The sequence below is a fragment of the Chaetomium globosum genome, genomic scaffold, assembly GCF_000143365.1.
Source record: "Chaetomium globosum CBS 148.51 scaffold_3 genomic scaffold, whole genome shotgun sequence".
Lineage (NCBI taxonomy): Eukaryota > Fungi > Ascomycota > Sordariomycetes > Sordariales > Chaetomiaceae > Chaetomium > Chaetomium globosum.
The window spans coordinates 49,355-63,322 of record NT_165978.1 but is presented as its reverse complement, the minus strand read 5'-3'; the positions used below and the strand labels follow the sequence as shown (position 1 = coordinate 63,322).

The 13,968-nt window shown below is 52.9% G+C and overlaps 7 protein-coding genes across 7 annotated transcripts; 3 read left to right on the top strand and 4 right to left on the bottom strand.

Annotated features, from left to right (window-relative positions):
* Positions 1–580: 580 nt before the first annotated feature.
* CHGG_05285 (uncharacterized protein) lies at positions 581–2,347 on the top strand (the record flags this gene model as incomplete). Its single annotated transcript, XM_001221379.1, has 4 exons — positions 581–754; positions 813–953; positions 1,292–1,883; positions 1,935–2,347. The coding sequence occupies 4 exons, from the start codon at positions 581–583 to the stop codon at positions 2,345–2,347; spliced, it is 1,320 nt and encodes a 439-aa protein (XP_001221380.1).
* A 358-nt stretch (positions 2,348–2,705) lies between these two features.
* CHGG_05284 (uncharacterized protein) lies at positions 2,706–3,597 on the bottom strand (the record flags this gene model as incomplete). The annotated part of the gene is made up of 2 exons (XM_001221378.1): positions 2,706–2,840; positions 2,989–3,597. 2 exons carry the CDS (start codon positions 3,595–3,597, stop codon positions 2,706–2,708), a joined length of 744 nt encoding a protein of 247 aa, XP_001221379.1.
* Positions 3,598–4,692: 1,095 nt separating this feature from the next.
* On the top strand, positions 4,693–5,844 carry CHGG_05283 (uncharacterized protein; the record flags this gene model as incomplete). The annotated part of the gene is made up of 2 exons (XM_001221377.1): positions 4,693–5,231; positions 5,283–5,844. The coding sequence occupies 2 exons, from the start codon at positions 4,693–4,695 to the stop codon at positions 5,842–5,844; spliced, it is 1,101 nt and encodes a 366-aa protein (XP_001221378.1).
* A 533-nt stretch (positions 5,845–6,377) lies between these two features.
* On the bottom strand, positions 6,378–7,105 carry CHGG_05282 (uncharacterized protein; the record flags this gene model as incomplete). The annotated part of the gene is made up of 2 exons (XM_001221376.1): positions 6,378–6,480; positions 6,531–7,105. The coding sequence occupies 2 exons, from the start codon at positions 7,103–7,105 to the stop codon at positions 6,378–6,380; spliced, it is 678 nt and encodes a 225-aa protein (XP_001221377.1).
* A 323-nt stretch (positions 7,106–7,428) lies between these two features.
* On the top strand, positions 7,429–9,156 carry CHGG_05281 (uncharacterized protein; the record flags this gene model as incomplete). The annotated part of the gene is made up of 2 exons (XM_001221375.1): positions 7,429–8,677; positions 8,729–9,156. The coding sequence occupies 2 exons, from the start codon at positions 7,429–7,431 to the stop codon at positions 9,154–9,156; spliced, it is 1,677 nt and encodes a 558-aa protein (XP_001221376.1).
* A 413-nt stretch (positions 9,157–9,569) lies between these two features.
* On the bottom strand, positions 9,570–11,291 carry CHGG_05280 (uncharacterized protein; the record flags this gene model as incomplete). The annotated part of the gene is made up of 1 exon (XM_001221374.1): positions 9,570–11,291. The coding sequence occupies one exon, from the start codon at positions 11,289–11,291 to the stop codon at positions 9,570–9,572; it is 1,722 nt and encodes a 573-aa protein (XP_001221375.1).
* Positions 11,292–11,874: 583 nt separating this feature from the next.
* Positions 11,875–13,594, bottom strand: CHGG_05279 (uncharacterized protein; the record flags this gene model as incomplete). Its single annotated transcript, XM_001221373.1, has 4 exons — positions 11,875–12,012; positions 12,076–12,563; positions 12,630–12,900; positions 13,124–13,594. 4 exons carry the CDS (start codon positions 13,592–13,594, stop codon positions 11,875–11,877), a joined length of 1,368 nt encoding a protein of 455 aa, XP_001221374.1.
* Positions 13,595–13,968: the final 374 nt, after the last annotated feature.

Below are 13,968 nucleotides of genomic sequence, written 5' to 3'. Positions count from 1 at the left end.
TAACTGCTGGCCTGCTACAACCGGTAACCGGTACCTCTGACACGAACAATTTGAATCCCTCGCAGGGAGTTTTGACTGCATTTGTCCATTGGCTGAACACAACACCTTGAGTTGATCAAGAATGGCTCCAGCCCCGCCGCCCGCCGCCCGCCGCCCCTGACCCCAAGACACCAATGTGCAGGCCCCTTTAAACATGGTAATACAACTGCAACCTCCTGGGGCCAGGCCCAATCGGAGGGGGGACTCGTAATTTGGTTGCAGTTGTGGCTGCTGTTTGCGTCTGAACGCGCACCATTGGGATGCTGCGCCCTCCGTGTCACCACACTGTGTCACTGCACATTTCGGCTAAGTAGGGAGCCAACATTTACTTCAACTGCGAGCCGTGGCCCCTTGGCGCTCAAGGTACTGGTACCTCCCGTTTCTGAAGAAGCTGGTTGTGAACGCCAGCACCGTCCCCATCCTCACCTGGCTTTGCAAACGGGCGCTGCTGCACTGCCAAGTCAGTCGACCTCACCTCAGCTTTCGACTCACCATAAACTGGAATACTGGGATACACTGCACCAAACGGTACTCGGATATCATGTCCGTAGCTCTTGTCTCCACCGTCCTTGTTGCCGCGGCTGCATGGCTAGTATTGAGAGTGCGGGCATCGGGCCCAAAGCTTGACATACCTTACCTTCAATTTGAGGGCGACAACTCGTTGCTCAGATATCTGAACGACACACGGAGTTTAATGAGAAAGGGTTACGCCGAGGTGGGTGGCTGTGTTTAACGATGAGAAAGTGAATCCAGTGTCTCTAACGCAAAAACAGTATATCAAACAAGGCAAGCCCTTTTCGATGCTCAACCATGTTGACTTCCTGAGCCCGCTCGTCATCCTCCCTCCTAAGTACTTAGAGGAGGTCAGGAGCGCTCCACAAACCAAGTTGAGCTTCCCCCTGTCGCTCGAGAAAGTAGGTGCCCTGTTACTTTCCGGACAAGAACCGGACTAATGATTTTAGTCAACCATCATCAATGATATCGGAGGCCCCAAGATGACGGATGAAGCCATCCTTGTGGTTCGGCACGATGTAACCAAGGCACTAAGTTTGTACTTCCGAGCTCCAATGCAAACATGGAATCTAAAGCTTTTGTAGCTGAGTTGATACCCGACATGAACAAGAAGTGCATTGAAGCCTACAAGGAACTGATGCCACCGTGCAAAGGTGCCCCTGTTTTCATCTCGCTCTCGACTATGAGTGTCCCCATCTGCTAATATTTACCAGACTGGACTCCGGTTGTCACATACCAGTTCCTGCTAAACGTATTCTCTCGCATCACTGCGCGGTCCCTGGTTGGGCCTGAGCTCTGTGACAGTCAAGAGTGGCAGGATATCATTCTTGGCTTCACCAACAGCGCGTTCAAGGCATCTCATGGTGTTCGAGTTCGGTACCATCCTTGGACTCGCTGGTTGGCAAAGTATTTTGATGGGGACGTCAAAGACGTTTACAGGTACCGGAAACGTGCCGGAAATCTCCTGCGGCCGATCCTGGAGGCTAGAAAAGCCGAGTACAAAGCACGGGGGAAGGGAGAAAAAGTGGAACACGAGGATGGTATCCAGTGGATCCTTGACGCATACCATTCTACTGGGTCGACTCTGACCCCGGATAAACTTGCCCAAGATGAGTTCATCATTACGATTGCGTCGATTCACAGCAGCGCCGCCACCGCTCTGTCGATTCTTTATGACTTGATGGATCGGCCTGAGTGTCTGGCAGAAATCCAGGAGGAGATCTCCAAGGTATTCATGCAATATGGCAGCTGGACGCGTCAATCCCTGGCCGCACTTCGCATCATGGACAGCTTCATGAAAGAGAGTCAGCGGGTCCACACATTGCAGCAGCGTAAGTGAAAGGCATTCTTGTTCCAAGCCTCCGTTTTAACTCGACGTACAGTGACGCTTCAGCGAATGGTAGTAGAGGATTTCACGTTCAAGGACGGTCTTCACCTACCTGCCGGTACTCAAATGGCGATGCCAAACGAGCTCATCAGCCTAGACCCTGACCTGCATGAGAACGCTGAGACCTTCGACGCGAAGCGGTTTCTGCGGAAGAGAGAGCAGATCGATCCGAACAAGTTCCATTTTGCATCAATCTCAGAAGACATGCTCCCATTTGGGAGCGGCTTACATGCCTGCCCGGGTCGATTCTTAGCCCAGGACGTCATGAAGCTGATGTTCATCCGGCTTTTGACCCGTTACGAATTCAAGTATCCCGAGGGCGTGGAGAGCCGGCCAGCAAACATTGAGCGGCACCACAATATCATGCCCAATACTGGACTTTCTTTGCTGTTCAAGGAGAAGAATTAGGTAGTCTACGTGGATTTGATCGTTGTACAGGTGTAAAGCCTTTTGTCTTAAGAAGTGTGTGGAATCGTCAACTCAAGTCACAGAACTAAGAATGAACTTGACTACTAGGTAGCGTCTGGGATGGCCAATTTTCAAGCTTCAAACTAAATATTCTCCCATGTCCTACAACCCGAGGTAGATGATCCACTTCTTCTTGTCACTCCCTAAATGGTATCACGGTCAACGTGACTGCGGAGAATGCTCAAAATTTCGTTCCATGTCTCTCGATACAGTTCGTTGCCACGTTCGCTCTCCATGAACTGGCTCGGTCTGAGGCAACAATTAGAATAATACGAGCCGATTCAATGCGAAGGAATACTTACGGGAGGTACTTGTCATTTACCCAAAACTTTCCATGGCTTTCGGGACCCAGACCGGTGGCACTGACCATGGACCGACTCCCCTGCTCTGCCGAACGGCCCAGGAAGACGTAGAAGATGGCCATGAAAATACGCTCGACGAGCGGGTGGTTGCGGCCCGATGTTGGTTTTGCACATGCCGGGACAGGTGGCGTTGATTACCAATCTCTCGCTCCCAACTCTTTCGACGAGCCCCCGCAGGACAAACATGCCAGCAAGCTTGATCAAATAGTATTGGCTCACTTTGTCAAACTTGGATTGGTTTTGTATCCGCTGTAGCAAGGTATCCCCATCGGCAATCCATTCAGGCTTGACTTCGAGGTGGGCAATGCTGTTGACGAAGGACATGTGCGGGATGAAGCCATCCGGACCGGCAGTGGTGGCGACCGCAGTCTCGCGCAGCTTTGGCAGTAGCAATAACGCCAAAAGTGTTGTCGAGAGCACATTCACCTGCAGCCCCATCTCGTAGTCATCGGGGCTTTTCTCAAAACCTGGTGTTGAGATTCCGGCGGCGAGCTGGACGACGTGGAGCTGCGGCACCCGGGCGTTGACGCGGTCGGCAAATTCTCTGACCGACGCAAAAGTTGTCAACTCGAGGATCTCGATCACGAAGATATCGGGAGAGCATTTTGTAGCGCGAATGATATCGGCCTTGGCTTCTTCTCCTTTCTGTTGTGATCGTACAGCCAAAATGAGGGGGTTGGCGCCGAGGGCGGCGTATTTGATGGCAGCAGCATGGCCGAGACCCGAGTTGGCGCCTGTAACGAGGACTGCCTTGTCTTTGAAGTCGAGGTTTTGAGGGTCAGATGGGGGATTGCGTGCTGCCCACCAGAGCTCTTTCGGAGAGGACATCGTTTGGTTCAGTTAGCGTGGAAATCCTGCAGCTTGGCCACTTGGTGTGCGGTTGGGGCTCGGGAGGTGTGGGCGGCTCTCTGTGGAATGTGGGTTAAGTTCAATGTTGTGTGAATGTGCCAGACGCAAACCTCTGGCAACCAAGGAAAAGCCAGATTGCCTTTGCTCTTGTGGTGGTGGTACAGCTTGCGAGGCCCTCGCTGGCCCATCCAGTCACTGGCCCACCAGGCATTCCCCCCTCCGCTTCATTGGGACGAACGCATTAACTTCCAGGTTCGTCCCAGCAAGGGGCTCGCAAAACAACAGCCTTAAGGCAACCAACACAGGAAGGGGTTTCCTGACCAAATGCGGGGCAGTCGCGTCCCGTTTTTTACACAGTACATGGTGCTCATTTCACTCACTTCTGTCACTTTCGACGGTGTCACAGCGGAATATGCCATCCAACCTCAGCCTGCAGCACATTAAACCAATTTCGAACGCCGCAAACAGCCGGCGATTCTTCCTCTTTCGTTCGTGGGCGGGAATGGAGCACAGTAACACGGAAGGAAGTGGATGTAGAAATGCATGCATGTACACGTAAGTTTCCCCATGACACACCACGTTATTCAGAGAGGTAATATGTATGTACTTCCTTCCCTCAATGGCGGCTCGATGCTCGATGTTGAGATCGTCTTACGCTCTAGCTAAATAACGGGTTGTTGCCTGATGCGACCAAAGCAGTTAAGCTTACACGCGGGAGTGTTGGAGCCCCAGCCGCGGGTCGCACAGTGGACATCCGATTGGACACGACTGGGATATCGGACTCCGTTCAGCAGCCAACGGCCCCACCCCGGTTCTGACCCCGATCCCGATCCCGATCCCGATCCCGATCCTGAAGCGGATACAGGAGACAACCAACCGGCATTGTTTCATCAAGGCATGTTTAGCTGCAAGGCATGCTTAGTTGCAAGGCATGCTTACTTTGCAAGTAGCCGGGCCGTGATAATAATAGCCCAAAAAAATGACTGGAACTTTTTGGCAATACTGGTTCTGGAATCTTGTGATCTGTGTTTCTGGCTCATACTCCGTGTCAGTCATAAAGCAACAGAAAAGAAAATGCCACTTCCAGATAGCCAAACAGCAATTATTGCTGACCATTTGGGGAGTCTGACCGTTGCTCATGGCGTCCCCGTCCCCGAAGTAGAGCCTGATATGCTCCTTGTAAGGACAGTAGCTGTGGCGGTCAACCCCGTGGATGTTAAGCTCACTAAGGCTATGGCAGTGGAGGGTGCCATAGCTGGCAGTGATTGCTCTGGAGTTGTTGTTGCAGTCGGCTCTGCCGTGCCCCCGGGCAAGTTTGTTGTCGGTGACCGGGTTTGCGCCGCCATCACACCTATGAATCCCGCGACTCCCCGGATTGGAGCCTTTGCAGAATATGTCGGTGCCACTGCCGATTGTGCCCTGAGGCTCCCCGATGGCATATCCCTCGACTCTGGCGCAACCCTCGGCATTGGTGTTGCGACCATCGGTTATGCCCTATTCCAGTCCCTAAAGGTACCCGGACATCCAGACTCTCCAGCGACGACGCCACAGTATGTTCTAGTCTATGGCGGCAGCACCGCGTCCGGTACGCTTGCAATCCAGTTAATACTCAAGTAAGTGACCATCAATTATAATGACTGTTATCGCGAAACTGACCGAGACAGGTCCGGTTTAATACCCATCACCACATGCTCGCCAAAGAACTTTGCCCTAGTCGAGAGCCGTGGTGCCGAGAAGGCATTTGACTATCACGACCCAAGTAGTGCCGCCGGTATCAGGGCGTACACAAAGAATGCTCTGGATTACGCTCTTGACTGCCACTGTGACGCTTCAAGCATGCAATATTGCTACGCGGCGATAGGCCGTGCAGGCGGGCGCTACACGACGCTCGAGCCCTACCCAGAGCAATTGCACACCCGAAAGAGAGTCAGGCCAAACTGGATACTCGGTCCGGCGCTTCTTGGTAAGGATGTGAATTGGAAAGCACCTTACACCATAAAGGCAAGGCCAGAGCTACGCCTCTTTGCTAGGGACTGGTTCATGTGTGCGCAACGGCTCTTGGACAACGGCGACCTCGAGCCTCACCCCGCGAGGGTGGGGGAAAAGGTTGGGTTTGGTGCAATACTAGAAGGAATCGAGATTCTCAGGAAAGGAACTGTCTCGGGAGAAAAGCTTGTGTACCACATAAAGGATGGCGGGGAGTCGGACGGCGCTTCCTCAAATTGAGCTTTAGAGAACATAGGTAGGATGCGATTCAGCGGACGAAATTCTTGCTCAAGAGCATAGACCGCGCCGGAAATCTCATAACCTCAGAGAATGCCGGCCCTGTGAACTCAGTTTCCCCGGTCACGCCACCCACCGCCATGCCGGCGTAAGCAGTACCTCCTCGGCCGCTTCCCAAGTTATACTCAAACGCTAGATTTTTGTGCGTGAGAACAAATCCCCACCGTCGGTTGCGGCTCGGGGATACCAATACCAGCTCCATGCCAGTGACTTTATCTCCCAGTGCTTCGGTGGTAATTCCCTGGCCCGCATACAACTTTCGAACCCGAACGTAATCCTCCGTCTCAGACTTCTTTGTTCTCCGAGTCCCGAAGATGTGCTTCCCGTTCTCAGCCAGGACGATTGACGGGACAAGAAGGGCTTGTTGTTGCCCTGACTCAAACTCCAGAAATGAAAGTGCAAATGGCCCGGCGCGTAACCGAGCTACTAGGAGGCTGTTGAGGCATGTAAACCAGTTGAAAGCCCCCCAAAGACGCTCATGCCCGCCCATTCCCGACCATGACAACGTCTCGCCGTAGATCGTGGCATCGACGGCCACTTCGGCCACGGGGACAGGCTCGGTCCAGTAAAAATGAGGTACTGTAAGCAAACTGGCAGTGGCGGATGGCCACGGGCTGCCATCAGCATACCGTGGAGGCGATATAGACGCCATCAAAACTGTAATCTCAGCCTCTGGGTTGCTAACGGTGATCCTCGTCTGCGACATGTCGGCTGAGATCTCAAACATGTAAGCCCAGTCGTCAGCTTTCCAAATCCCGCGCGTGCCTGTGTGCGGACAAGACTCGATGGTCGACTCCTCGGCATAGTCCACTATCGCATAACGAGAGCCATTAGCAAACGCAAATTCGGCGTACACGCGTAAATTGCCAGCTCCGAAGAAGGAGAAGTTGGGATCCCGGTAGAACCCAAAGACGAATGCCTGCATGCCATCTTCCGAGACCCCGTCAAATTCCCACTGTTCTCCAGCCGTCGAGTTCATCGGCTCGATACTGGGTTGTTCCAGGTCATCCAGGGGGCTGGTGGAGAAGAATACAGGATTCCGTTTCCTCGCCATGTCGTATCTCGTCACATGGCTGACTTTACACCTTGTCTCATCGTTAACGGAGAAGCGGTCGATTGGCCGTTGCCCCGCCGAACCACGCGATACAAGAGCAGCGGTGCCCGGCAAGACGAGTGGCACCAGGAAGAGAAGTAGTTTCCACATTTCGGGAATGTCGGCAAAAAGTAAGACTGGGTGTACCTTTCACTGGAGGTAAATATGGAAGGTAAGATATATTTCCCAGCGTTTGGCGCGCCAGGGGGCATACAAAAGGCCGACTTATTTGTTATCCACTCGGAGCAGTTTCCGAGGGGCCCTCGGAACACAAACAACCCCTTGCACGTGGCAGTAAGCTAGGGCGGTAATTCTTTTGTACTTTTGAGATTACACCTGGGCAGGATCCGCTGATTACAACAACGAATGGACTAGGCCCTTTAAATGATCATTCGTCCTCCAGACTTTCTTGGGACAGGCACTATTTTCTCACAATGTGGCAAGCAGTGGTAGAAAAATATGCCGAAATCTCTGAACAATACATGGTGATCCGGGAATCCATGGCCATGCTTCGACTGAGCAGGTCTGAACTGGCTCTGTTAACAATACGAAAAGCATGGCACGACGCCAGAATGGGCTGGCAGGACTGGAAAAAACACCACAACAAAACAATACAATTTGTCGTCTTGGCCGTGGCAATCTTCAGTGCACTTAGCCTCTTGGACCGAGTTATTTTACGATTTACTTCGCTTCGCCGTCATGGATTGCCCGTTTTGGAGCGGCCAAAGGGTGTTCACCGATGGGACTACGCAGCGTTGCTGAAAGAAGGCGCACGACGCTATCCCGACGCTCCATACATTCTCGCATATTCCGGTTATGAATACGTCGTTTACCCATCATCCAGCTTCGACGAGGTCAAACGTCTTCCGGCCTCACAGGCATCCATGATTGAGTGGTTTACGCACGTCTTCTTTCAAGGGTGGCGGTTCCTCGGTTATGAGTCGAGCAGTCTTTACAAAACGATCGGTGTAGACCTCGCCAGAGCCGTTCCGTCACAAGTCCAAGAACGGCAACAGCATGCGCGACGGGCGTTTGAACTGGCTGTAGGCCCATGTTCGGAGTGGAAAACCTTGCCCCTATTTCAAACCTCCATCGACCTGATCGCCATTACCAACGCCACCGGACTTGTCGGCCCGAAGCTCGGGATGGATTTTAGATGGTTGAAGGCACTACAGCGGTTCGTTATTGCAATCATGGGCGCCATATTTGCCTCCCACGCCGTTCCCAGCATCATTCGTCTCGTGGTCTCGCCGATTGTGTTTACCCCGGCATGGTGTTTTTACTATTACATGAAGTGGCTTTTGCGACCCATAATACGACACGAACTCAAGAGCCACGGCTCTACCGTGGATAATGGTGACAAGACCTTCATCCCAGCAAAAGCCGACGGAAGCTTCCCAATGACCAAGTGGCTCCTGTCACGGTACAAGGTTGACGAGGCTACCCCGGGGCAGGTGGCACACGATTTAATCGTGGCTTCATTCGAGTCGACACCTTCCATGGCGGGAACGCTTTACATGATATTATCTGAACTGGTGATTCGACCCGCCTTGATAGAGGAACTCCGAGCAGAAGTATCCCACAACATGGCAGATGGCCGGCTACCCCGGACAAGCCTGGGGGAACTGAAGAAGCTTGACAGTCTCATGCGCGAATCATCCCGCGTTCACCCTTTTGGCTACTGTGAGTGACGTTTATTTTCAGCTTCGGCACTCCGGCTAATAATTGGCACAGTGACGCTCTTCCGAAGGCTGAAGCAGCCAGTTCAGCTGTCTGTTGGACCAAGGCTCCCGGCTGGGTCTCTCATATGTGTCGATGCGTATCACATTGGGATATCTAAGGCCCTGTGGAGAGACCCCCACATCTTTGACCCGATGCGTTTCTTGAAGCTTCGAAAGCAGCCCGGCCACGAAGACATGCACCAGTTTACCAGTCTCGGAGCAGATTCTCCGGGATGGGGGGATGGCCTGCAAGCATGCCCTGGAAGGGCTTTTGCTGGGAACACACTCAAGATTGTGCTTGCTCATCTACTCATGAACTACGATATCAAGTTGCCACCGGGAGCGGAGAAGCCCAAGCGGTTTTCGATGCCTAATGGGTCTTTGGCACCAGACATGAAAGCACATATCTTGTTCCGAAAGCGCAGGGTTAAGGGCGATTGATAACTTACTCAGGCAACGTCGCACCTGTCAACAGACTGTAGTTTCTAGGGCCGAGATGCCCGATTCCGAACACTTGTGGCTCGGCCGTGGTTACTGAAACTCTAAATGTAGAAGGAAAAGTCCATGGTATCATATCTGGTATCCTCCCATCAGGCATCATACTGTTGGATTCGCCACATGGAATCTTCTGGTGGATACCAGCAACTGATCTCTCAGGGTGGCTCAATGCTAACACTTTGCCCATCGCCACTGTGGCATGCTGTGGCAAATCATAGCATGAAGTATATATAGCCTGATTTCTCTTCCTCGGATCAGAAGCAGAAAAAACAATCAATGAATTCTTCCTCCCCATCTTTCGATCTGAGTGTCGTTTCCAACACATACAGCGCGATCCATGCTACCAATATCGCCGATCAGTTGACCCTCGGAGCCAGCCCTGAGATGCACTCGTAGTTCGGGTGTGATTCGTCCCATCCCACACAATGCCAGCAACTCAAAAGTCGGTATGGATCATAGCGTTTCTTGAGTTCCAACAGAGCATCGTAGTTTTCGCCCCAGAACTCTTGCGACCAGCCCGCAAGCCAAGCATAACCCTCATTGGCGTAGGTGCATCCCTCAGGGGCGAGTTGCTTCAGACTTTGAGTCTCTTTTTGCAACAGTGTGACCGTCTTCTGCCTTTCTTCAAAAGAGCTATCGGCGTTCCACATAGCATAAGCGACCACAGACCATACAGAGCGATACCATGTCGGATGGACCGATGTCATCCGTTGGGTCTGACGGCGGCCGTAGAGAAATGGCATAGTTGACAACATGGACACAGCCAATCCCGACTTCTGCAAGCCCATAATCGCATCAACCATACTCGCTCGCGCTGTATCGTTGACGAAGACGGTCTCGGGGATAACCCGGCTGGTAACCATGACAGCCACACTCACAGGGACTATGGCGGCATGAGTGCCGTTGATAACGGCTTTGTAGAAGTCATAATAACTGTTGTATGATGTGATAGCCGCCTTTCCATGCTGTGCCAAAGTGTGTGCCACCAAAGGGGCGAGTGTCTTGTCCGCCGTTGAGACGTCCACATCGCTGCGAGGGTTGACGAGAATCGCGAGGTTTGGCCCTACGGGACCGCCCCAACCTTCCAGGGCCCAGCTTGGCATGTTCTCCGCAAGAATCTCCACGAATCGTTTTTGGACATCCGGGTTCGCTTCAAATCCCAAAATAGCAGCCGTGATACGGGTCTCCGGATCGACTCGGAACGTGGAGCTAAGTACGACGCCGAAGGAACCGCTACCGCCACCACGGAGGGCCCAGAACAGCTCTGAGTTTTGGCACTGGTTGGCAATTCGAATGTTCCCGTCCGCAGTAGCAATGGTCAACTGAACCACACGGTCCACGGCCAGACCGATATTGTTGGAGAGCACGCTGTGGCCGCCGTTGAGGAGCCACCCGCCTGAAACACCAATGGTACTGGCACTACCCCCATCGAAGACGAAGCCGTTGTCGTGAGCAAAGGTGACTGCCTCGTCAGTGTTTACGCCCGCCCCAAACGTGATGGCCGTTGTTCGGTGACTGTTCGAACAGCCCGCGGGGGTAAATGACGCATGGAACCTTTTCCCTTGCAGCCCCCTGGTCCAGATTGCTAGTGAGCCACGGCGGCTGCTGCGCATAACATAATCGTGGCCGCTGTTTTTGATGGATAAGGTTGTACCTGACGTTCGTGCGTATTCGAATATTTTCGGCACGTCAGTAGCCCCGTTAATCTCGACGTAGAGAGACGAGACTAGTCCCTGGTTACAGGAAGCGTTGCCAGGGGTGTCGAGTGTACCTGGTTCGAGGAGGCATTGATCGTTCGGATCGGCAAGGCACGCTTCTCCTTGCATGTACTGAAACCCTTGATACTTGTTGCTGTGATAAAATCCCAGTGGGGCCTTGAGTTGCTTCTTCACCGCGAGGCAAGGAGCGCCGCTTGGCTCGGAAAAACACGGCGCTGCGAGTGGCTTAGAAAGTTGGACCCGGCCATTAAGGGTAGAGTTGAGTTGGGTGAGGAGAACAGTGGCATTGTATGGTGTTGCGGCGGCCTGGATTGCCCCAACGACGAGCAAGAAAAAGAAATTGCGAGACATCAGTGTCATATTCGGTAGGTCGCATGACACGAAGAAGGTATCGGGGTGCGGATGTCCGGCGATAGCATTGCGGCGAACTTCAATCTAAATGATCCAAAGGTAAAGTAGGGGCAAGTAAGGTATACCGCGCGGCATGAGGTGCTCCTCGGTGGCGTATTAGTATCGAACAAATGACGCCGATTCCCCTGTCCCTTCGGAAGCGTGGCCGAGCAAGCTGATGGTTAAAAATAACAAGCGCCAACCGGGGAGCCTAATTGCAACCATAGGGCTCAGCATTGGTGGCGCCGTTGATTTGTGTCACGCCGGACACAACAAAATGCTGATGGCGGCGGTCAATTACTGCCGTGATGGGGCGTGGTTCAATCATTTCTCCCAGTATGTGTAGTTTTTCTAAGTATCTAACAAACACCGAAGCGACTGGAAGTAATAGTTGGTTCCCAATATGTTCGACGGTAGCTACCTGACTAGCCGGTCATCTCGCCATCGCCAGGAGAGAGTTCCGGATTCCTTACGAGAAGTCATCAAAGCCTCATATCTATCACGCGTGCCGGTTGCATACACTCCTTCCACATCACACCATGCCTCGCTGGTCTCACTCAGCGGCCTCTGTGGCTTCTGTGGGCTCGTTGCTCTCGATGGCCTCATTGACCTCGGGGGTCGATGATTTACGGAAGTCGGCAACAATAACCGCTGTTGAGTAGTACACATTTATTCCAGGCTCGTTCCCGTACTGTGCAAACCATTAGCGTCGTTGTAAATCGCAACCGGCCATGCATTTGGGCATTACACTTACAACAAGAAATGCAACGGCAAGTTCTCGAGGTGTTGTCTTTTGGGGATGGTGGTTGAGCCATGTGACGTGATCCCGAGTAAACGCCATGTCACCTGTCCTGTCTATATGGTCGCAGGAATAATCGGCACCGTAATAATCGCCGCCGCTGTAATCAGTATAGTGCAGCTCTTCAGGATCCGGATAGCCGTCTCCGAGACCATCCAAGGCGATGGGGCCCCGGATGGAAGTTCCAATGGTAGCGAGGCTTGCATAGGAAGGTTGCGTTGCCCCCGTGGCTGTGCGGTCCCTCTTGTCATCCAAGTATCCCTCCCACTCATCCTGGAATAGGTGATCATCGAGGGCATGTGTCACTTTCACGGAACTAGTGAAGCGTTTTAAGGCCTGGTACACGAGCATGTCAAGGCCTTTCAAGGTGTGTTGCAAAGTCGTGGTGGATGAGTCAGAAGTGTGAGGATAGGAGTGAGTACAAGTGAAGCCCAGCAGACCCCCTATAAAGAGTTAGTTCGAATGAACTAAAATCAGTTGTCTGAAGCCGAACGCGGAATGCCACTTACCTTTTGGAAGAAAGTCAGGGCATTGCAACAGCTCTCGAATTGCGCCAAAGAAATGGAGAGACTCCGGCTCGAGGATGTTGAGACCGTCGGCCATTGAGGCTGGCCCGAAGGGAGTCCAGTAGAGATTGTAAGCCAGGGTCAACCGGTGTCCGCCGGTCACCTCCAAGACTTCGTGCTCGCAATCAGAGAAGAAAGCACCCCACTGAACGGCCGAGGCAGTCTCTGACGCCCAGTCGAACATCACCTCGCGTCCGCCGTGCCTCACGGCCAACTGGCCACCTTAAGTAGATGGGGTTAGCAAGGTTCTTGTGGCGTACTACGGGTTCGGAAGGACGAGTGTTTACCTTGGTGTGGATACGGAAAACACACAACGAGTGATCCCATTTGATTCTCAGAGCGGGGCGTGTCGACGTGGGCTTTGAATTTGCCCGAAGGCCCGGAGTAAATCTAGTGACTGTCAGCTTGAGCCTGGGGCGCCTGGGAGTTCAGCTTACATTCAAATTGTAGAGTTCTGCCTTGATGCCACGGTGGTCGCTATGGGTGAGGGCTTGGGCGATGGCATCGATCACGCCATGTTCGTATGGGTTGAAATTAGTTGAGAACCTCGCTGCGTTCATCTTGCCTGCCTTCCGGTAGGTCTCATCCAAAACCGCTTCGCTGCCGACACCATACGTAGCCGGTTCCGAGTCTTCCAGAAGCTTGGCAAACGCTGCCTGGGAATCTGCATCGCTTTCAACCACTGGTAATGAGACCTTGCGGCAGTGGTTGGTATCGCCCGAATCCCAGCGGATGACAAGAGAGCTTGTCTCGGATGCATTAGACAACGCCTCGGTGACCGTACTGAGATTGATCTTCCCACCCAAGGCAAAAACACTCAGGTCCGCCTGGTCGGCGAGCGCGTGAGAGACCGTCTCAAGAAGGGAAGTTATCTTGCTGTTGGCGGTCTCAGAGGGTGCAGATTCCATGTTGATATGCGGAGTTGGGGCTTGGGGGGAAGCAAGAATGAAATCGATGTTATGGAAGAGAGAAGGGTGCGGGTTCAACAAATTAGATTCTCCTGGGCCAGAAAGAACCCCAAACAACTCTTTTTAAGGGCGGGCCCGACGACTCAACGACGCCCATGTAATGCTCTCTCCGCCTGATCGGCCGTTTGGGGCATTGCTGCCTAACCACGACTCAAACCTTTGTGCTTGAGATCAATGAGATGCACCAATTAATGTTTCTCGATGGTGGCGTTTGTTGGGAACTCCCGACAAGATGGCTTGGCTGCCTGTTGTCCGACGTCTTGGGGACTGCACATCGTGCTGTTTCAATCCTCGGCTTCCGGGTTTCCACAAAA